The following is a 25355-nucleotide window of genomic DNA, read 5'->3' as shown; positions in this document are numbered from 1 at the left end:
CTCTAAACTAAGCGAGCCAATTTCACACTTCAGCAACGGTGGTGTGACGGTTGTGGAGAACTTGTAGTTGTAAGAAGCAGTCATCTCGCTCTGATGATGGTCTTCTACGGCCTGTTCCTGATCTTGCCAAGCCTGCAGTTTCTCTGTTACCTACATTCTGGAAATCATGGAAGGTAGTCTTCAATACTTCTGCAATGTAATGCATGCTGCAGCCATCTTCCACTAAAGCAACAGCTTTCACTGCTTCTTCAGGGCTTAACAGCATGTTTACTCCATAAAGCTGATAATGACAATTGCAGAAAGATCCTAAAAAAAGGTGTGATTGAATAAGGAACAATTAAGGGTACAACAATAAGCGCTGCAAGAGCAGGAATACATCATTCGCTCACATTCAATGTTGCGTTTTCCAGGATGTGCAGGAAACAATTGAATCTAGTGCAATTAACAATCAACACTTCGTTGTTTGCACACGAAGTAACACCAATAACATACCCCTTCTCAAAAAATTGGTTGAAGTGCTTCACTTTGATTAAATAGATAATTACACAACGATTGTACATTATTTTTTGCATGTAGTGTTCCTCGTGCCTGTCAGTTTGGCATGTAATGAAAAATCATTGAAGTAATACCACCCAAATATACGCCAGTTTATCCAGCTTGCAATGTTTATTTTTATGGGCAGGTTAAAATCGTCACAAAAAATTCAGATGTTACCAACTTGCTTAAGACAAAGATCTTCCAGGGAAAATTTCTTAAAAATATATTCTTTAATTCAACATCCATTTAGTGCACTTGCTTACACAGGAATGTTAAGCCATCCCTGGTTCGCAATGAAACTGACCAAAGAACGAAAAATCTTTTCAAATTCAAATCAGCTGTGTTTTAGTACTGCTTCTGAAAAATTTATGCACTTGAAGAGACAGTTTCCATTAAATGTGCATGGTATATTTGAACGTGTGTTTAGGCTGCTCCAAAAACAAATGTCATCCAGAATTTTACTCTAGTACAGTAACACTTGCAGTAGCGAAAGAGGCAATTCCTTGATCCATTGTGCAACAAAATGAATACACACGCGAAGAAAGTTTGAAGACCAATCTATTCATTTAACTACTACGGCAAAAATAATTATTTTTGAATAATTTAGCATGACATACTATTTAACAATACTCTGTATGAAAAAAAAATCAACAGAAAAAGTACAGCGTCCGGATCTGAACCTGTGCCACCAGTGCGGTAAGCCTACATGTTAGCTGCTGCATTAGACTCACTTGGTCAGAACACTACCAACATTAAAATTTTACAAGATCCACATAAAACAAACATCAATTTTCTCAGGAACTAGGGGCTGTTGCATGTAAAGCCACTTGCCACGTACTCAGGACAGGTCACTCTACAACATACCAATGACTCATCACAGTTCATGATTGACATGGATGCTACCCTTGCTAGATATGATCATTTCTAATTTCACAACTAATACAATGCTCAATGAAATATAGTTATAGATTGCAGAATCTCAATGCCAACACTGAAGAACAGAAACAGGAAACATTCCCTCAAACACTATCAATGCATTAAATACACTAGTAGTACAAAGCAGCTTATTTTAAAACTGGTTTTGCACACTCCATTATTTGACGTTTATTGCTGATTTTTATTTTGTGAAATCATGCACTACTGTAAGTTTAATATAATATGGCATTTCATTTCAGTCTGGAGTTCCGGCAACATAAAAATCAAAGTCTGCCAGGATTTTCTAGGCTCCACCTGGTGCCAAACTTACACAGCAAACAATATTGTTCACAGTAGCAGTGAATGGAAATATAATGGTATTTTTACCAACAATATTACAGGTTCAACTGTATAGAATATTTTAAACAATTAGTACCTCAAATAATTCAAGGCAGCACAGGTACACGTTTTGTTATGTAGTGACTGCACGGCAGGAAACATTTCCATTCACCCGTGTAAGGTGCCAAGTTAAACTGTACATACAGTGCATTTGTTTAAACAGTTAATATACTGGCCAATAATTTGCAAGTGTTCATGACTACGTTGAAGAACACTTAATTTTTTTCTTCAAAACGGATCTGAAAAAGAAAGCATTAAATATGACAAACTTCTAATGTACTAAGTATGTCATAGTCAACTCCTCTAAATCCACAAGTGCATTGTTAACACTGTAGCAGTGTTATTTCCATACACAATGATACAACTGACGGTGTAGAAACCACATCAAGCAGGAGGGAAAACTCACAAGCAACAGAGAAAACAAAGCTAAACCACACAGAATGAATGAAGTGGATATTACTACATTGACTTGGCAGAAATTTAGTCTGAGTAAGAGCACAGTGGGGAAACTACCACACAGGAGAATGAAGTAAAGGAATGACAAAACGTCTTAAGCAAAGGTGAGAACACTGACAAAAGTTACCACACTTTTTGTCAAGCACAGGGTGTATACATGGACAAGGAAAAAAAATTCCCGGATTTCCTGGTTGAAAATACACTTTCTCCATTTTAAGTGACGGTATACTTTTCCTCGGCACTGTAAAACTGATCAATCCTTAGAATGTTTATGGTTTTCTACACAGATGTAGAATTTGATGGCACTTTAGAAAACTAAACCCGAGGGGGGGGGGGGGGACATTTTGGAAAGATCTTTGATGTGCAACAACATGTACGCTCCATTTTTTTCGTGTTCTGGAGGTATAAATTCAAATTCCACCAAACACTGCACGTTACTTACCAAAGAATTGAAATCAAGATTGCGATGCGCTTTTGTAAGCCAGTCACAGCTCATGTCAAGTGATCTCGCCAGCTGATGACAGCATAGGACACGTGATGTAGTCAACCAATAGCAAGATCACTCTCTTAAGTAGCGTGAACATACAAAAAAGAAAAGTTAATGGTTTAAATTAATATACATAGTGTTGCTACAAGAAAAACGATCTTCTGGGCTCAAAATTCTTCTAGATGGTCGTCCTCAAAGATTTGATTTTTGAATGAGAGTCAAAAACGCTCTGTGATTTAAGAAAATCATCGTACATTCTTGCACATATGTAGTTCATCTTGTGTAAAAGGAAATTTACTTTGAAAGTAACACTTTTCAAAGCACCATTCGCTATATTTTCCCGTGACCTGTTAGAAATTTGTTCTTTTCAGCAGTTGTCAGAGAGCACCAGATAACAGGCGTCACTGCACCTGCGCAGTTATGATGATGCAAGAAGCCCGCATGTTCATACGTATAAAATGTTAAAAGATCTTGCATTATGTCATTAAAGAAACAACACATCAAAGGAAACTTCAAGAGCATTGTAATTTTGTGAACCATACTAAAATGCATAATTTGGCTTAAAGTGCACAATCGTTATGCCCAGATTCGGATGTAAATTTTCTTGAGTACCAGTACTGTATTATCTCATGTTTTGTTCTTTATTATGGCATAATGCCATGCGAGCTAGAAGATGGAAAATGTGCACTTGAAATGAAGCGAACTGTTGAAACTAGCCAACAGTGTGAAATTAAACACTTTGTTTCAAATAAATTGACTGCCTCTGCGCAAAATGATTAATAAAAGCCAAATCTCTTTAGCAAACTGACAAAAATAACATCATTGTTCTGCAAGGCGATTAATGCTTGACTGTCGGAAAGCTGGAAATAAAACCTGGAACTAACAACATATTTTAGCCTTCCATGATTATGCGAACAGATTTTAATTCATTTGGCAGCTCCAGGCCACAGAAATCCATTTTGTTTACATTTAATGTGAGAGCAATAAACAAAGAGGAAACAGCAAAATCACTAAACGTAAACACAGGTCATGTGGAGACTGGCCACCTCCCCACTACAAATCAGACTGCTCTGTGCATCAGCCCCAGATCTATGATATTTCTGAACCGTAGAAATTTAGATAGTGTCGCCCAACCACACATCTGTAGCCAGAAGCAGGAGAAGGTACTACTCATAAGCGACTCAACTGCACATGTACAAGAGCCTGCCTGCAATTGCTCAAATGAATTTAATGTAAACAGCTGTCACGTCACGCTCATTGGATGCAATTTGTTGTTAGGAAGCACTGCAAATTCTTCCTAAAGCCTTTGACACACTTTGGTTGGCAGACACTTGTATGAGCACGTGTTTTGTTGCTGTATATGGCGTGTTTTCTGTTTTATTTTATTTTTTTCCCCCTCTCCTCCATATTTTGTTGCTGCAGTATTATTCTGCAGAAGTGGGATACAGCAATATCCTTCGTTAAGAGTATTGGTTCTTACCAGTCAAAATCACAAAAATTTAACTGGTAACTAAAACAATGAAAAATTACCAGGATTTTTCCCCGGGTCGTATACACCCTGCAAGCAAGTAAAGAACCAATGATCTCTTCAGAATCCCCAAGGTATTTGATAGGATCAAAAAATAAATATATACCCCAAACTAATTCTAGGCAGACAACATGGAAAATAATTAGTCATGTTTATCAGTAGACACCATATGTTGTTATTTCTATCAAATTCATCAATTACCATAAAAAGGAGCAACATTCCAGTTGCCAAAAGACAGTAGAAATAAGTTTTTAACATACCCCATTCTAAACAAGCTATTGCACAGCTTTTTTTCCACTGTGCAAAAATTGGGATCAAGTGGACGGATGACAGCTGTAAGTAAGTATATGGTAGCAGCAAGCAGCATCAATTAAGAGGCAGAAAGCAGTAAAACCTGAACACAAACTGTGACAAGCCAAGTTAGTAGTGAGTAGCTGATTTAGGACAATATGCCTTTCACAATGACAACTCTGCAAATGAGAATTTTTATGAACATGCTTAGGTCTCAAAGTGTCACTTCATTACTGCAATTTATTTTATAAGTTGTCTGGCTATTAACATCTGCATCAACATTGAAGTTTAGTGACTTGTGTTTGGAAACAATTTGGGGGTGAATTTTTTGATAACATTAACACTTCACTTAAGCCTTGAGGAAAAAATAGAAATTAAAAGGGCTCTTCAAAAATTCGTTTAACAAGTTATTATTACATTCTAATGTCAATCCTAAAATATGCAACTACACAGACAATAACATAACTACAGCTGTGGCTAAAGTTTTACTAAAATCAATCTCAGTGAATTGACAAAAACAAATGTGTTGAACTCTCAGTTTCCTGTGGATAATGTCTACACAAGCCACAGTTACATCCACAACACGCAAGCAGCACTGCTGGTGCCAACACTAGTGAATATAAATTACTTTGTGTTCAAATGTCAGTGAAGTTAATATAACTAATAACACTGCATAATCAGTCTTTCTTAGGAAACAAATTTCTCTCATTAACATGTTACTGTGGGCAAATCAACGGTCCAATAAAAACAATGTCTGACAGATTTATTTCTTGCCTTTTGTAAAGCAATGGAATTAAAGTTGACAATCACTTTTCTTAAAAGTTTATTAATTACTATTAGATACAAAACAAACAGTGCCTTTCTCTATTTGAAATTTCCTAAAAATAACCGCAACTCTTGTTCTTTTCGAACTCTAAGTCAGGTTTTCATTAAATCTCCAAATCAATAAAAATATTTTGACAATTTTTAATACAGTTGTACACACAAAATCAGAGGTACTGCTATTTGTATTTGAATACCCATGTCACAAAGTACAAATTTTCCTTATTTTCAATTTGGGAATGTTACACTTAGAGACATGGAAACAGAACCTGAAAAAACTCTCTTCTTTACTGCTAGTTCCATCAAATGAAACCTCTTCCTCAAAAAGAGAACAGGCTATTAAAACCGTCTTAATACAATGACTTCTTCATTAATATGAAGAAGTTTTAAGATTTGCACTCTTTTGGCTATGCCATAGAGTTCAAAACACTGAAAAATATTGTCCGCTTGTTTGCACACACTGATGGCTTAAGAGAACACACAACAGCACTCCCAATCATGACAAGAGAAAACACGACGCAACTATTTTAAACCCTTACGTAAGTTTTTGAGAGAAGGGGGAAGTCCTTCAAGTTGCAAAGAATTGGCTAAGATCATCTGCAACTTCAGAAATACTCTAGATTACAATGACAACACACTGGCACACACCAAAGACTAACTACATTTTTTTTTTTCCACACATTAACAAAGAGGCAGTAAAACCCTGATCTGAAATGGCACAAAACCACTGCACAGATGATGAAAGACTGTAAAGAGGTATGTGTTACAGGTCATTCTTGAAATTCAATAGAAAGAACTTTGGTGATGGCCAGTATTTTAACAGAATCAGAAACACATACAGGTGATGTAACTAAAATGGGAGGACATTTGAACAGTGTGATGCATTTCTGAAACACTTACCAAACAACACCTGCAGAAATGCATCAGTGACTCACTGGTAAAGCTCACATTAAGTAATTTTGCTGCATTAAGACAAATTAAAATATTTGTGAGTTACTGAAAAATTTATTTACACACACACACACACACACACACACACACACACACACACACACACACACACACACACACACTCTCTCACTTCTCCTGCATCCTGAAGTATGCTCTTCCTGAAAACTCACTTTCATTCTTTGAACTCAAATTATGGTGAGTGAAAAACTGGTAAAGGGTACGGATGAATTTATGAGATATGATGTCCTTTCAAAAGTTCCTTAATAAAGATGACATGGCAATGAAATACTGGAGCCAAACTATTCGTCACCATCTTCAACATCATCATCCTCATCTTCATCTTCGTCTTCATCTTCACTTCCTTTCTTCACTGTTGCAGCTCCCTGCCCTCCTTGCTTTGGCCTTTTCTTATATGCTGTCATTTCCTATAAAATAGAAATACAATGAATATTACTGGAAATATTTCTCTATAAAAAGTAAGCATGAAATTAAATTCTGATATAATTACTCAGTACAAAATATAATGAACCCAGTTTCAAAAAACTTACCCTATCATATCGTGCTTTGTCTTTCTTTGCCATTGCTTCATACTTGGCTTTCAGCTCCGGATCGACTTCTGACCATCTCCGGCCAAGCTCCTTAGCAATGTCTCCAACACCAAATTCTGGATTCTGTGCCTTTACTTTACTGCGCTCATCATGGCAAAACCAGAAGAATGCCGATCTGTGGATAAAAACTATGGTTGTTGCATGGTGCACTATATTGGTGCTATTATCCACATCCCACAGTAAACACTAGTTGAAAGAGATTATATATGAAAAAAAACCCACACACACACACACACACACACACACACAAAAGGGAGGGGTGTGTGTGTGTGTGTGTGTGTGTGTGTGTGTGTGTGTGAGAGAGAGAGAGAGAGAGAGAGAGAGAGAGAGAGAGAGAGAGAGAGAAAATATAGACTTGTCAATATTTAAAGTAATAATTTACATAATAAATGCAGGTTACTATAGGATACTATTACATACAATGCCCTTTTTGGTGCATTTGGGTCCTTGGCATGTTTCCTCTTCCTGCCATGCGCCTTTTCTCCTTTAGGGGGTGTGTAGGTTTCCATTTCAGCATCGTAACGTTCCTTATCTTTTTCCGCCATTTCATGAAAACGCTTCTTTTCCTTATCAACCATGGTCTGTAAGAAAAATTTGTTTACAAGGTACAGAAGATTAAATTTACATAATTACATGGAAACTGTTTTAAGACAGTATTACTGTGATTTTGACACTTGTCTAGGCAGAAAAATCTATGGAATTTTAAACCAACTGAACACTGACAGTTTTCATGATCATTTTACTGATTTGCCCTGTTCTCTTCAATATTCTGGCATGAAAACATGGTGAATCGAATTTTTATGGTAATGTATTGTTTTCAATATTTTATTCACTTGCATTGATTTCTATAGTCACAGAGAATCTGTTGGTTTGCAGCAGTATTTTACATTTGGCTTCATAGTTACACCACACAAATTTATCACTGTCTCAAAAAAAAGCACCAGCTTCTTTTTTTAAAAAGCTCAGTCATAGTAAAATAGGATATTTAGCAGATGGAGTCTTGAAAATGAGTGACTGTCTACTATCTGCCTATAAACTCTATACAAAATTAACTATAGTACTTTGCCACCAGTTGTGTATTATCTTCTATACCAAAATTAACCACATTTTTTGTACAACAAATTATTTCCCACAGTTCTAAACTAGTTGGCAAGATGAAAGACTATGTAATATTTTGCTGGGAATAAAGTTTGTTCTATAAATATGATGCACCAGGCAACATAAGAAAACTTTAATACCCTAGGGCAATTTGAACAAACAAAACAAACAAAAATTAAAGTAATAAGGCAACAAACTTAATCATAAACAAATGACAGCTACATTTACTCCCACCAACATCATATGCTGCAACTACTTTATCTTAATACCATTGGTGAATGCAAAGGCAGACTTTTGGCATCAAGCTAGTGAATGAGTCAACAGCAAAGTACACTAAATAACCACTGAACTTGTTAATATGCTTTAACAACAGACACAAATTATCCACATGAATACAAACTTAATTACTGATGAAATTTAGTGATCAAGTGGATTCTGTGTATAACACACTCTTTAAAGTAATTTGTATGAAAGTGAGATACACATTCATTCTCAGCAATCCATGTAAGAAAAAGCTATGGTTGCAGAAACTTTTAATTACAGTATTTTTTTCTCCCCTTATGCAACGGTGAAATATTTTTGTTCGTAATTTACTGATAGACGCCGAAGACTGTGATGGTATTGTCATAAGTAGACCTAAAAATTAGAAATTCAAAGGCGGGGAGGTCGCGAAACGGTGACGCGCAATGATAACGAACGCGGGAAACCGTATCGACCAGGCGCGCTAACGGGCAAAGGGGGGCTTACTCCTGCATCGCAGAGATTTCCCGGAGCAAACAGTAACCAATGGAAACATCAATACAGCTGCTGCGGCAAATAGCGCCAGTGGAGCTTTGCAACCGCGAAGGCAGGGGCAAGTTACGGCAAAATACCACTGCAAATGACAACGTACTGCTTATAACTGCAGGGAACAAGATGAGCTTCCAACATGATTTTGAAATTGCAGAATGAATAAAACTGCAAGATCACATTCTTTATTACTTCATATAGTTTCAGATTCCCGAACGATGTAAAAAAGCGAGTTCTAAATTTATATTTAGTACACTCGGAAACGCAAAGCGTGTTTCGTACGCAACATTCTCAGTGCATCGTAACACAAATGTCGGAAAAATCCAAACGTTTTCAATTATTTTCGTTACTTCTGCTTCTGTGCTCCGAGTTGGCAACGTTGCTCAAAGAGAGAGCTACGCGACTGGACGCTCCTGCCGAAAACCCGTTTGCCTTCAGTTTGAAAGCCGGGATAATAATGCTCGCATGCTACGCTGATGCTGCGATACGATACCAAATTCCTTTCTCTCTTGCTTGCAGCGAAGCTTGTTTCGTATATCTATTCGCCTTACAAGTGATGCTACGTTGTGAATGCGATTGCAGATATAAGAAATTTCGATTAAACTCAATCTTCCAAAAGGCACGCTAAAGCCTTTAATGTGACCCGTCTCATGACATTAGCAACCAGGATACAACAATACACATTTACGTTGTTATCATACCGCTGTTCTGCATGAAAGGAATAATTTCCATGGCATAAATTGAAAACTTACCTTCCACCTCTCTGCACATTTCTTTGAGAATTCAGCAAATATCACATTTTCATCCGGATGTTTCTTCTTGTGCTCTTCGCGGCATGTCTGTACGAAGCAAGCGTAAGCCGTCATCCGGCCTCTAGGTTTAGCATCAGCTTTCCCACGGGGCATCTTTTTGTTCTGCTGCTGCGGTGGCTGCAACCAAAAACAAACTATCTGCAAATTAAAGTAGCCGCAAATGAACGGAAGTGTAAGAACTTTGTCTCAACGTAAGGGTTCTGTCTGTAGAACCGCGGTTACAGTATACAAAATGAAAAACAAATATTAGGAACGCAAATATGCTGCTTTCGTGTGCCAAACTAACAAAGGAAAACTTGTAACGGGTACTTAGTTCTGAAAATTGCTACATATGCTGTTTATCTAACCTTTCCACATTCATCCTTAGACCAAATGTTAACGGAAGAAAGCTTTCGAGCTACTACACGTACAGGCATATCTGAGGCCTGACGAGGAAAATTAAATACGTAATTACCACTATCGTTACGATAACATCTTCACTCCTTGGCAGCAGGAACCAACGAGGAATTAGTCTCCCACGTCCATTGTTTCTAGCACTTCAACAATTTTTCCTACCATATCTTCACAACTTTATTCCTGCAATGTTGAATAATTAAGACTCACAAAAACCATCCACGTAGATTCAGTTCATTAATGGCTGATAAATGGAAAATTAGACACTACCGCTTATAAACAATGACGCAACTTCAGGATCTTTACGCGATTTTTCTTAACGAGAGCATATGCATTTCAGGAAAGTTGGCAGTTGCAGTTTTTTCAGTGACATTTGGCATAAACGGAAATTCTTTGCGTTTCACAATCCTAAAATTCTCTGCTGAAGTTGACAATATTGCCGGTGTTGAATTTTTAAAAAATTCCTTTCACTATCACTGATAATACTAAGACCGAGGAAGCCAACACGTTCAGCAATATTCTGGGGTCAAAATGTGAAGCTCTTTCACAGTGCTTACAAACATTATGAGAGCCACAGAATACCCTACTGCAAACGGAAAATCTCAATTGCGTCGCCTACCGCTAAGACTGCAACAAATTTTCGAGGTGTGAACTAGAGGGTGTTCAGGATGGACAACAGCCTAGGCAAAGTACAAGAGTGCATTGGAACAGATGATGGGCTTATGTTCACAATAACTGTTCGTTTTTTAACTTATGCAAGCTTGGTAGTGACACTAAATGCTGGATGGCGTGGCACCTCCCCGTCGCGTTCCTCAAGGAACTCCTTAAAAAGTTATCGATACTTCTGGACTATACAGACAATGCTATCATTTTCGTAAGGTACGGTACATACAGAATGGTTCAAAATCATATCATCACTCAAATGGTAGATATGATCATTTGAATTAAAGTTGCCACGATTACGTAAATTATACTGTAGTCTCAACTTTTCTCCAAGTTTAACAACTAGAGACCAACGATTAATGGTAGCATGTAAAGCCCCCCCCCCCCCACACAAATTTCACACGGGAATGCAAAACACCCTTTTGCATTCGATCCTTTAGATCACTGATTATATTTGTTTTACACACGATCCTTGTCCATTCCACAAAACAAATAACCCGATCCATCCGTTGGGAAATATTAGATCAACATACGCAGGAATAGTTATCCGTAAGGTGTGATGACGCGCCATCTTGTTGGTAGAGACCTACGCGTCGAATTTTTCAGCAACATTGCATTAATATAAAGGCTGTGAGTAATACTGTCCTATGCGCACGCATTGTTCACCTTACGCCTGGTTTGTGCTTGAGCGGACACGAAGTGAACTAGTATTTGCATGATCTGAAATAGCGGTTATGCTAATGAGAAAGACAATTTAACGCATGATGGGAGATAAATAACGGGTATCGCTTACGAAGGTTGCGTTGTTTTTCGGTACTGAGTACGTAACATTGAGCAAAACTCATATTCCGAGGTATCGCTTCGCGTAGCGAGCGCACTGTTTTTTTACGAAATATGGAAAAGGAATTTACGTGTCTGAATTTGTACGTATGCGTGAAATTCACTCAGCTGCATGTATGTTTGTTGATGCATATCGCTGATGGCTTCTCATTAGTACTGAGAAATTTCAATGCGGAACGCTACTTAACAACCAATCTAAAGAAAAGATTTGTATTTACACCTTGTTATTGGCAACTGGAAAAATTTACGCTGGCGACTGTTTCGCATTCCAATAGGTGCTATCTCGCAGACTTAACGATTATAATGTCAATAAAATATAATTATAGAGATGTTAGATACAACATACGACCTACCACATAAGTTCCTAAAATGTGATAATTAGTTGGAGGGCAGTAGTGTGCCCCCACCCAAACTATACATACATAAAAAACGACTGATGCATCAGTCATGTACAGCTACCATGAATGAAAGCATCGACAATCGTCAGGTCTTCCGTATTGTTCAAATTTTAACGGACATAAAAGATACATATTCGTTTAACTTCAAAGAAATTTATTGCGCTTTTGATTTTTAATAAAAATACAACTTGTGCTAATACCAGTCTGACGCAATCATTTTGTTTTTCAATGATTCTCAAGTGCCCCGTTGGTCCTTTGAATATTTTGGCAGTTTTCTACCCATCACTTTCTTTTGATTTGGGCTTTCTGCTGTGTATCTTTTGGGCCCCAGAAGCAACTACGACGTAAAGGTTCTTTTTATTAACAACATTACATTCTCTTCGGTCCACTGAATCGCTCAAACAACTGTCACCATCAAAAGCAGACAGGACGGTAAAATAAAGCTTCCTGTAGTGCAAAAGCTGCAGCAGAGGACGGTAACTTCCTTCGATTGTTTGCCGAAAGACCGACAACCAGCGAATACGAACCTAGCACGACCGAATGCAGTTCGCTCGCTACCGTTTAAATCAGAATTTTCTTCTGCTAATGCTCATTTGCTTGTGTTCGCCACTGTGTAAACTAGGGTGTTGAGAAGTCGCGTTCACGTTCTCAAATGTCAAGCGGTTTTTCACTGCGGCAAAAATTAGAGCTGCTTGCTACTGGATCTAACTTCGACAAACTCTTGATTACTTCCAAGCATTGTTTTAAAACGGCTTGGTGGATCATGTGCAAATCGATCCTAAAACATACGACGTAGTAATGTGATACACCAGTTTCTACCACGGTTGCTGAAACAACTCCGGTTCCCTCCACTGCCAAATCTGTCGGCCATTACGGATCATCTACAAATAAGTGACAGTGAAGCTTGTAACGATCATAATCGAATAATCTATTCACTCGTTTTTAATCTCTCGCTGGTTAGGTGTATTGATCGATCGATACAAAAATCATCCCATTTGAGTGGTAACAATTTCGATCCTTTGTTTTTCGCAACTGATGTTCTCGTTGTACGACAGAGCTGAGTTCTTACAGTTGACACTTAGGCTGGCTGGTAGGTCCTGAATGTCGTTAGTTAAAAGAGTGGTTAAGAACTGTGCGAGTTGTAAGTTACAACTCCAACTCCTCTACCCATACGCATCGAATTTAGACGTAAGTGACAAAGTAACTGGAAACAGACTTTTCGAAACCACATTAATGAGTATCATACCGTAAGTAAATTTCGGTAACCGATAGTTCTATGAGTGTTTTGTTCCACGTCATGTATGTCAAAGACGCAATCATTCCTGAAACAAATTAATTTTGTGACTTCTTTCAAAGACATGTTCACCGCCCGCTGCAAAGAAGTAATAGCTAATTGTACTGTAACAAGCTGTTCCACGTGGCACCCGTAATAAGCAATTTAACTCTAGATGAGACGAAAGCGGGTGAAACGCAATGTAAAATTCCTGATTATAGCACTAGGCGCTACGTTTACCTTACGCTCACTCATGTTAACTGAAGTGGTTTCGATCGCCTTACTCTTAACAGCTAAGATTCGCAAGAAAAAACAAAGCTTCCTTCACATTCTCAAAACAAGTAGTTTGTGGTATTCTGTAACTGTCCCCTACGCCATGTTTCTTAGTTTCAAACAGAATACACCTTAAAAACTTCTGTTCACTAGCCAGTACAAGCCTTTATACAACATCCATCGATGATACATTTGATTGAGTGATGTGTGTCTACTGTCAAACGAAGTCACTGCTCTGGCCACTAGACAATTTTTGCCTGCATCCCTACCCCAAGTGTAAAAGAATCAATAAATGTGAAACGAAGTGTTCAGTAACAGACTAAAGTAGCTGTGAATCAACACAGGCAATTCAGGCTGATTTACTTTTTGGTGATGTTGAATGGCGTGGCGAACTATTACCCGAACTGCGAAATATAAGCACAAAATTGGCACCACTTAAATGTGATTCCATGTAGTATATTATGCACAACACTGCAATGGCGTTCCGTGAAAATTGCGAGTAATTTTATTTATCACCTAATGGGAAGATATTTTTCCTAATAATGTCATATACGTTTTATTTTGTTCTTGCATCACGTGAGTGAATTTCGTGCTCTACGCAGTATAAAAATATTTCAATACCGCAGATAACTGTAGTTAATACCATATATTTTTCATAGTAATCTGCACTTGTGAAAGTGTTTTAGCAGTACACTACATTACCAAAAGGAATTCCGAATTATTAGTTTGCAACATTTTACTATTTCCAGTTGCCTAAGATTTCCTGCTTCCGCAAGTCTGCATTGTTACATAAAAATTTCCTTAACTTGCTATACCACGTTATTTCCAACGAACACTTTGACTAAGTGTAGTTCCAATTCGTATCGTATTAGTTTTACATTACATTATGGTGAGTCAGATTGCTCTGTGGTAGTTAATACGGTGCGATAAAGTTCAATTACGGTTACGATAATTAATAGTCCATAGAAGATAAATTCGTGTAGTTATAAATGCACGCCTTCCACGTACGTGACAAAATCGTCAACAGGTATAGAAAAAAATATTCAGCAAAAGCTAGTAATTAAAGCAGTCAACATCGCGTAGTTACTTGGAGACACCATTGACGGTTGTCAGTTCGGTGCTACAGGTTATCTCACATTGTGCATAATATGTTATGGTCTATTCTTAAGACACTGCTTCCGTGGTATTGTCTTAAGGGAACAGCTTTAGCGTACGTGAAGTGATATATGGAAATCTTAATACACGATACGATATTTGTTTACTATTCCTACAAAATGGCCAATATGAATTGCACTGAATAAGTTTCAAAACCGATGTTAACCTTGTCATATGCGAAGTGTGAGGGGGAGGTGAGAAACAGTTTTCAAAACTTCTACTACCCCTGATGACTGAAATGCGGCTTTACCTGTGATCCATTGCACAGCTCTTACAATGTTTTCATGCCCTATCTAAGAGGTCGCCTCCGAATTTATGTTAAATCTCCAGAAGTTTTTGAAGTAAAATAAGGTTTATTACCACTCTACATGTCTTATTTCGGCATATTTGCAATCCTCTGCTGCTAGAGGGCTCCCAATTGTGGCGCGTAACACAGCCATTTGCAACGTTAACAATGTGTCAGACAGCGTGCTGTACTCTAGTTTCGTATAAGATAAGATCGTCCACGTAGTGGAGCAGTCTCCTTCAGCATGACAATGGAAGACCACACGACCGCTGCGACATTTGCAACAATCCGACGCCTATCCGATTTTCGCCTGTTTTCAAAACGTAAGAACACCTTCACTTTGGTAGTGACGAAGCGGTACAAGCAGAGGCGAGATTGTGGCTCCGTCAACAAAGTTAAACATTCTGCAGTGACGGTATCAATAAACTGGTCTCTCGTTAGAAGAAATGTATTCGTCACCAGGGTGAGTATGTTGAAAAATAATTACGTAAATGTGAATTAAAGATTTTCACACCAGAAATTCGGAAGCATTACTCTTCAGTGCGCCCTATAACTTTTGATGCGGCACTTTTTGAAGCGGACACAGAACCCCTCTCAGTGTACACTTTAGATCGGATGACTAATGTACCGCATGACTAAAGACACCCGTGGTGTCACTAATTCAAACCAATGAGCATGAAAATGCCCAATAGTTGGGTGCTTACGTATCCCATACACAAAGATAATTGGTTTGATGGATGTGGTTGCTCCAGTGTTTCGCTCGTAACTGAATTTATGAGTAACCTCTGTACAGCAGCTCGTAACAGGTTAGCCTTGGTGACCATTTTTATAGTAGTCCAGTAACTAACTTTTGAGATTGTCTATACATGCATACTGTACCGATGGTACAACGCGGTAAAATACGCTTAAAGATGATTACTGGCGCGCTTGTGAGTTTCTGCTTAATTGTCAATTTTATTTTTCTGCGCGATATTCTGACGACCGCCAGCTGTCCAAATATAAGGCAGAAAATAGAACAAATTGCTCGGCTGAGCACTCAAAAGCCCGTCTCAATCAATCATACTGAAACACAGATCACAGCTATGATACTTAGTCCACCCAGTGCAAAACGCCCATGTACGTTTGAGGAGCGCTGGTGTTTGTCCCTTGGAAACATTCATCTGCCTTCACTGCACATATGTTCTTTTCGAAATGGGTGCCTCTAGATACGAAACACACACACACACACACACACACACACACACACACACACAGACAGACAGACAGACACACAAATGCACGCGCATCCGCACACTCGCTGATAGGCTCATTTCTCCTTGAGAAAACAAAGTTGAAAAAAATCCTGGTTCCTGGGTAATGGAAGATGTGTGCTTCGACATTGGGGACCTACCAATTGGAACTATTTCGTCAACTGCCCTTGTAGGAAATCATATCTGTAGTCTGAACAAATCGCTAATCGGGTGCATGAATGTCATTCTTAACTTGTTCACGTATCCGATTTAAGAAAACAAACAGCTCGCCGTCCTGTAGTGAGCGCGGGGTTTCATATGAACGGAAAACAAAAAAATTAAATTTTTCACACTTCTCTGTATTTCCTTCAAACAATTTTTCGCACTATACACAAAATAATGAATTTTTAACTGACGAAAGGAGAACCTTGTAGGATAAATTTAGTGGACCTGTTCTGGAAAGAAAAAAAAGGAAGGAAAACAGACCACTATGTTGCCATCGTAGTATAATATGACACGTGCTGGTGAATACAGTCATTTTTCCCTCGTTCACTACGCGAACTGAGTAGGAAAGACTATCGATAATAATTGAATGCAATCTGCCATGCACTGTTATCAGTGGCTTGCGGAGTATGGGTAGATGTAGATCATTGCTTCCAAATTATGCTCAGAACTTTTTGATGAATCAACGAACTGAGCATACGGTCAAAGGCGGTAATCAGAAGTTTCTATCTTAAAACATGCACCATAATTTTACTAGCTCAATATGCAGGACCAGCCACAAAATGTGCATAGAGGTATATAAAATGTTGAAGATAGCTTGTACGTGAATTATGTAGTTAACTAATCCATTGTGGCAATGAAAATATGGTCTCAACAAAAAGAGCAATTCTCTGTCTTCCCTGGTCTATATGATTAAGATGAGAAGCCAAGTAGTCTGCATGTGCATCACGGTTCGTTGCAGTTGCTTCTATTGAACTACGTAATGACTTGATATGGCCACACATGCGCAATATGCTCGTAAGGAAACGGTCAAGTCATGTTTTAGTATTGGCTGGCAATTTATTGGCAGGGCATGCTCAATAAACAGTTTCCAAATATTTTCTATTACACGTTCAGTCACGTGATAGGTGTCAGTACACACTGCACGGAGCGAACCCGAAAAGAGGTAGAACCGCGCAGGCTTCGGAAGCAGCAACATCGGTAGCTACGCGATGAAAATGTGCTGCAATTCACCGTTTATCAAAACGGGAAGCGACACTCGGCACCGTGAGCGTAATTTTCACGCCGCTTTATACTAAATAATTAAACACCATTCAACCAATTACCTTCCTTGGATTGCATTTACATCTTTACGATTTATTTCAAGTCATGGGAAGTTAGGCCATGTCACCCCTCCAGTATCATCACAGCAATTTAAAAAATATTGCTCTGTAAACAAAGTTGTATACAGAGCGTTACAATCCACTTCAGTGTATGGGGAACGAACCAGCAGGTAAATATTTTTTTGGACCTGTAAAGTTATTCTCGAAAATACTGAAAAATTTGAGATAACTTCCCAGTATGTTAGGACATTCACTTTGAAATTTTAAATAAATCTGTAGTACGTGTTCCTAAAGAAATTTTTTACAATGAATCAAATCTTGTTGGCATACAGTTATAGAAATTCGTACTTCTATTATATCGCCTAAGACAGTTCTAAGAAGAAGGTCGCCATGTGAGGAGTACTCTGGCAGAGGCCACTACCTCCCCTTCTCCGTCTCCCACTCCTCTCGCCGAAGTGGCCATCACGGCGCACCTTAAGACCGCCACCTGCTCCCCACGACGGCAGAGAAAAAAGCGAAGGCGCCCTGGTAGCACGTGGGTGAAATGACGTAGCGACGCTACGCTTCCCGCCAAAGGCCAGAGTTAAGGTTGCGCGGGAGAATTCTTTAGGCGGTTACCATTCCAAATTCTTGTGATCGGAGAAACGCACATAGCGTCGTCGTCTGGCATTCTTTTAATCGCAAAGCGAGAAAGTGCTAGTAATTTGCGCTGTTAGACGATGCGGGGATGGACTGAAAGAAAAATGGATTCTGTTAGGGTACGTACCAAAGTGGGCGGAGTGGGTGTGGAAATTCCATGCATAGGATTGCCCATGCCACTAGAGTACCACCACTGGGCAGCGCCACCCACGAGAGAAGCCGCAGCTGCGGCTTCCGTCCGGCCACCTCCGCTACTGTAATCATAGGGGGCAGTAGGCCCGCGCACGCAGGAGGCCACTGGCGACGACACACTTGCGGTGGTCGTCGTAGGGTTCTGGAAGCTACTGGCCATCTTGTAAGAGAAGAGTTGGTGCTGTGCGGCCGCGGCGGCCGCAGCCGTGCTGCGAGCGACATCCTGCTGCTGCTGGGCCTGCTGTTGCTGCGCCGCGGCTTGCAGCTGCTGTTGCAGCAGATGCTGATGGTGCTGGTACTCGAGTGCGCCTGGCCACCACACTGCCGCCGCGTCGTCGCGCGATCCCCAGGCACCACGGTGGTGCTCGGACATGGCTTCACTACTACCGCGCGGTATTGCCCCAAGAGCTTGAGGGGTCCAGGGGCCGGGCCTGTGGCGCACAAGAGAGGTGCGCGGGGTTCCCGGACACCGGCGCAAGTGTGTGGAGGAGTAGAGGGGGCGGGGTGGTACGGGAGGGGGCCGAACGCAGCTCGGCGCGGACTTGCTTTCTCTCTCTTGCGCGCGCGCCTCCAACGTGGGGGCGACGTTGCCAAGCGGTAGCGGTGGCGGCGCCGACGGCCAACAAAGAAGAGGCCCGGGCGCGCGGGGCAGGTGGGGCGGTTGGCTCCAAGAGCGGGGAGGGGCGTGATCCGCGCCTGCCTCTTCACCACTCCGCTGACAACCGACCAAACACCCCCGGAGGAGACCGAAGGTCAGTCTTACGACAGTGGCGGTGTCTTCAAGACGCTACAACGGGGCAAGCATCAGCGAAGAAAGGATGGATGATAGCCATAAGATCGCGTCATGTAGTGTGCGACAACTTCAGCAGCTGAAACAAAACCTACAGAAATTACATCGGGTAATACGCTTCGACGCCAGCAAAGACCTGTGATGACGTACACTATCTGACCGGCCGTGCACACTATCCCATGTAATCGAAGTGTTGTGTCATGAGACTGCATTCAAGCAACAGAACGATATACTAATTACCCATGAATATTCAAATTTTATATCGCGACGGATGCTGTTTCCAATTTGAGGAGAACATATACGAGCAAATGATCAGTATCTTTTCGCAAAATTCACACTACATACATTTCGATAACGTCTACATTCTAAGATACTTAATACACTAAGAGATGGCATCCTGTAGTAACAAACCACACAAAAAAGTGCGCATTGACGAATTAAACGGAAGGGGGAAAATTATTTCTGCTCAGTCCGCTGCTTCCAAGTCTGAGGAAAGCCAATAGTAATGGCTAAAGCAGCGCGAGGCGTCTTAAAAATCAATACAGGACCGCCACCTGCACAGAGGAAGAGCGCATAAATTGGCGCGGGAGCGCACTGGAAAGCACGAAACATTAGAATGGAGGGGAAAGAAGGGGTGGCAAAAAAATTCTTCTAAGTTAATAAGCTTCGACGTGGCAACGCCGAATACGGCATCCGAGTCGACGGACGACGATCGGCAGCGCCGTGCGCCCTCCACAACGCAGCGGATCGGACCGGAATTAGGAAACCCCGCTTCGCCCCGCGCAAACCGGCATAGCCGTGCCGTGACGAGTGCGGCTGCTCGGTCAATAAGACGGACGGAGAGGCGAACGCATTCCCAGGGCTGAGGCTTGCCTGGGGGTAGCCGGGCCGTGCCGAGCCGGCCGACAGCACAGCAACCCGGACGCCGGTTCGGTCTTTACATGCATAAAAGGGAGATGTGGAGGGGAGGACACGAGCATAGCGCAATTCGCGGTCTAGCGGGGTAGCTGCTGTGTACCGTTCTCAACGCGTATGCATCCCCTTCTCACCTGTATTGGCCGCCAAGCGCTTCGTCCTTTGACGACACACACACACACACACACACACACACACACACACACACACACTCTCTTCCTTAATTTAACGAATTTTTACATAAAGATGATACACTGTGAACCTTTTTGTTGGAAGAAGAGTGCAAGAAGAACGATTAGTCTTAATAATGGCGACTTCTTTGCCGATCGAAATAGGTGGCGATAATAGGCAGATGCACGTTGTCATTGCTAAGAGGTAGAATTTCTGCTAAAACTTCTCTGAATAAACAAAACGCTAAGTTCAAGTTAACCAATCACTACCTTAAGCAGTATTAACGTTTACAAGGCTGACACACATTTCCTATAAAATAATTATGTTCATCGCTCAGTTCAGTTCATAGCTGCTTGACGTCTTTTCTTACACAGTAGCTCAAGTGGTCTACTTAGAGAAAATTATTAGTTTTACACTTCACAGTTCACATCAACTTTCTTATCACGTTCCGAACGTTAGTAAAACTGGAATAAAAATGCTAACGCGACGTACAGATTCACGAATTACCTTAAAATTACAAACCACGGCTACACGTTACATATATTCAAAACCTTAAGCACATTCCATCAAGCCACCTTAAAACTAAAACCAGTTTTATTAATGTAGCATCAATTCAATTAACTTCTGGAAGTTAGTTGGAATCCGCTTTTCCTTACCAAGTATCATTCTTTTACTCCAGCGCCCTTGCTGCTCGCGACTTTTTTTTAAAAAAAATTGTGTTAAATAACTACCGCGTAAAATGAATAGACGCTTTCGCATCACTTTACTTAGATCTCACACATTTATAAAGTCAAACTTGTTACGCAAATCGATGAGTTTCAGTATTTCAGGAAAATGATAGTTTTTCTACTAGTGTCCTTAGCAAACAATGTGAAAAATAATTGTTCACAATTTTCCTTTGCCACTAAACCTCAGGAGCTGGAATAGCACTGGAATGTTAAATAATCATTATGATACTATAACAACATTAAACCACACAACACTTTTTTCTAGGCCTACAAGGCTAGATGTCTCGAGACCATGAGAGAGAGAGAGAGAGAGAGAGAGAATCATTGTTACTGCCCATAACTTTAATGCAGGCAAAATTAATAAAGAGAAGAAAAGGTTCAGACAGGGAAAGACATGTAGTTTACTGTGCACTTCAAACCTCAGTGTAACTTATTTTTCACATTAAATCGCTGTATAACTTTAAATTCAGTGAATATTTCACCAGAAACAAATCTCAGCAAAAAAGAATACAGATATCCCACCTATGTCACATACGAGCCCTGTTACTATCAAAACTGACTAGCCATTCATTCTTTCCATAGGATTCAAGTGGACATGTAACAGAATTGTTAACAAGTGGGCTAATAAATGCTTTGCAAGAAGAAACAGGTGCATACACGTTTGTGTTATGACGACTTATGGGTTTAAAGCGAATAATATCTTAGTTATCTGTCTTTCATTGGACTGGAACTTCATGTAAAACAACGAAGAACAAGAAAAGAAATTGATCAGCTCCAGTCAGTGACCTAAGTTGTCATGCTTGAAAATTTGCATGACAGAAGCTTGAGTAATTAAATGCAAGATAAAACCCAGGCAGCTGAACATTGTAGCCAGTCACTGAAAGATACACCAAGAATGGGCATTAGTCGGTGCTACTAAAAAGGGGTGAGAAAATGAAGAAAGAACAGACTTGAAAGTCCATTAGCATTAACTGACAGATAAAATACACATATTTAAAAATGCATGACAGTGCAGCCTTCCAAAGAGACAACCCAGAATACCCTTTTAGAAAAATGGTAAATGATACAGATATGGAGCCTTGTATATTGCACAACCTCAGTTTTTGGTGCTATATTAGAAAATATTCTAGAATATCAGGGTAGCTATGGATGTGAATGAACAACTTTATTTGAGGTATACCAATTACTAACAGACTTTTTGTTCAAAATGTAATAAGAAGCACAAAACTAGTTACTCCAAGAAGTACTCTTGTTCTTAAGAGTATTTTGTATACCGCAACTACACAATTTTTGCCCACATTTGGATATAATACGTAAGAGTACCCTCATGTTAACAACAGGTTTGGAGAGTAGGAATAAATAACCAGTTCACCTGGACCGTATCCATGTCAACAATTTACACTGCTTAGCCTGAACAGTTCAAATAATTTAAATTAGTATACACAATTTGTTTTGCTCAAACGCCACATAATAGCAAATAAAAATGTTTGCACTAAACTAGAACATAACTGTACACAATAAAAATCACTATTTCGCAACTGTACCAGGATGAGCTGTGTAATGGTGGAAGTATTTGGCTGGTGGGAAATATACAATATAGGAAAAACTGGATTAAATGATTTGCACACAACTTCTGTTATACAATTTGATTAGTGAATTCCCATAATCATTGGGGGGGGGGGGGGGGGGGGGGGAGAGAGAGAGAGAGAGAGAGAGAGAGAGAGAGAGAGAGAGAGAGAGAGAGAGAGAGAGAGAACTAAAACTAACACTGGAGTGCAGTGCTATGTTTTTTGTAGTTAATTATTTACAAACAACTAAGTGTGCTGCTATTAAATCAATCACTTCTTCCAGTGTTCACTGTTGATACTAACCAGTTGTGAAGAACTTTTTAATGAAGAAAGTGTTTTTGCCTTAAAATGTGGTTATAATTTAACAATAAATGAGTGTAATAATAATTTTAACACTATTCCACTTACAAGGAAGGCTACCTACAATTTACAGGAACATTGAGAAAATTGGATTTTCAGTGGACACAGGTCAGGTGGGCCATCAAAAAGTGACAAAACAACGCTCAATGTTTTACAAGGGTCCCAGGCTGTCTGGCAATTTCTCAACAACAATCAAAAACAAATCACGAAAGAATGTCAAACAATCCTGTAGATTCAATGAAGTAGTAAGTTATTTCAGAATCCCAACAGATTGTTTTGAATTCTATTAGGTTATGACGGATAGTGACTTTTCGGCCCTCATATGTTAAGTACATACCCCTGTGTTTTATGCAATAGGGACAAGCATACAGTATTTATAAAAAACAACCAATGCTCATTTTTAATGGAAATTTAACCTATGACTTGATACCTGCGTCTCCCTATGCATTATTACAAACCTCAAGCTTTTATTTCTTTCGCACAGTAGATAATTATCACATGCGTATGTGAAAAGTAAAAATAACTATGAAAGAGACACTACATGGCTTGGGAATGATTGAACAGTGTGCTAACATTCCACATAAATGGTGGAATTATTTCTATTGACACCACATAAGTTATCAGTGGCTATATATGTCACATATAAACATTCACATATAAATAGCTGTTGCTCACTGATCAAGTTGCATGCGATTTGAAATTTTATTTTAATAAGCATATGAAGTGTTATGAAGGCTGTATGCTACTATCGTTCACTTTCAATAAATAGCTCAGCAGCAGGATCTGTAAAAATTATCTCATGGTTTCTGTTTAACCTATACCATTAGGCCCTATTACTAAATTAATTGTAGTTGAGGGCAATATTATCGAAATGGAAGATGACATATATGAAGATGACATGGGAGATATGATACTGCAGTGGTGAGTTCGACAGAGCACTGGAAGGCCTAAGTTGAAACAATTCCCTGGGAGTAGACAACATCCCATTAGAACTACTGATAGCCTTGGGAGAGCCAGCCCTGACAAAAGTGTACCATCTGGTGAGCAATATTTATTAGTCATGCAAAATACCCCTCAGCCTTCAAGAAGAATATAATAATTCCAAACCCAAAGAAACGAAGTTTTGACAGGCGTGAAAATTACTGAAAAATCAGTTTAATAAGCCACAGTTGCAAAATACTACCACAAAATTCTTTACAAGCGAATGGAAAAATTGTAGAAGCCGAGCTCTGGAAAGATCGGTTTGGATTCCATAGAACGTGAGGCAATACTGAGCCTACAACTTACCTTAGAAGGTAGGTTAAGAAAATACAAACCTATGTTTCCAGCATCTGCAGACTTAGAGAAAGATTTTGACAATGTGGACTCGAATACTCCCTCTCAAATTTTAAAGGTGGCAAGGATAAAATACATGGAGCAAAAGGCTTGTACAGAAACCAGATGGAAGTTATAACAGGTCAATGGGAAGCAGTGGTTGGGAAGGGAGTGAGACAGGGTTGTTACCAATCTCTGATGTTATTCAATCTGTATATGGAGCAAACAGCAAAGGAAACAAAAGAAAAATTTGTAGTAGGAATTAAAACCCATGGAGAAGAAATAAAAGCTTTGACATTTGCCAGTGACAATGTAATTCTGTTGGAGACAGCATAGGACCTGAAGAGCAGCTGAACAGGATGGACCATGTCTTGAAAGGATGATGTAAGAAACAAAAAAAAAAAAAAAAAAAAAAAAAAAAAAAAAAAAAAAAAAAGCATAATGAGAATAATGTAATGTAGTCGACTTAAGTTAGGTGATGCTGAGGGAATTAGATTAGGAAATGAGACACATAGTAGTAGATGAGTTTTGTTGAAGCTTTCAAAATGTGGTGCTACAGAAGAATGCTGAAGATAAAAATGGTAGATCACATAATTAATGAGGAGGTGTATTGAATAGAATTGGGGAAGATTAAATGGGTATATCACATAACTAATGAGGTGGTGTATTGAATAGAATTGGGGAAGATTAAATGGGTATATCACATAACTAATGAGGTGGTGTATTGAATAGAATTGGGGAAGATTAAATGTGTATATCACACAACTAATGAGGAGGTACTGAATGCAGTTGGGAGAAGAAAAAATTTGTGGCACAACTTGACTAGAAGATGGGATCGGTTGGTAGAACACATTCTGCGGCATCAAGGGAACATCAAGTCAGTACTGGAGGGAAGTGCAGAGGGTAAAAAAAAATCAGAGGGAGAACAAGGCATGAATACACTAAACATATTCAAAAGGATGTAGGTTACAGTAGTTACTCCAAGATGAATATGCTTGCACAGAATAGAGTAGCAAGGAGAGCTGCACCAAACCAGTCTCTGAATTGAAGACCACAACAGCAATTAACATTAACTGGCAAGTTTCATGTTACAAAGATATGGTCAATTTACCATAACAAATAAACAATCATCACATTTACCTTTATAATC

The 25355-nt window shown here is 39.5% G+C and overlaps 1 protein-coding gene across 1 annotated transcript; it reads right to left on the bottom strand.

Annotated features, from left to right (window-relative positions):
* Positions 1-5359: 5359 nt before the first annotated feature.
* On the bottom strand, positions 5360-18805 carry LOC126095322 (high mobility group-T protein-like). Its single transcript, XM_049910128.1, has 5 exons — positions 18295-18805; positions 9634-9810; positions 7415-7575; positions 6935-7109; positions 5360-6811 (listed from the first exon to the last, which is right to left on the bottom strand). The coding sequence occupies exons 1-5, from the start codon at positions 18730-18732 to the stop codon at positions 6686-6688; spliced, it is 1077 nt and encodes a 358-aa protein (XP_049766085.1). The 5' UTR covers positions 18733-18805; the 3' UTR covers positions 5360-6685.
* Positions 18806-25355: the final 6550 nt, after the last annotated feature.

This window comes from Schistocerca cancellata, chromosome 8, assembly GCF_023864275.1.
Source record: "Schistocerca cancellata isolate TAMUIC-IGC-003103 chromosome 8, iqSchCanc2.1, whole genome shotgun sequence".
Classification (NCBI taxonomy): Eukaryota; Metazoa; Arthropoda; class Insecta; order Orthoptera; family Acrididae; genus Schistocerca; species Schistocerca cancellata.
The sequence above is the reverse complement of the archived record's forward strand: the minus strand, read 5'-3'. Positions and strand labels throughout refer to the sequence as shown.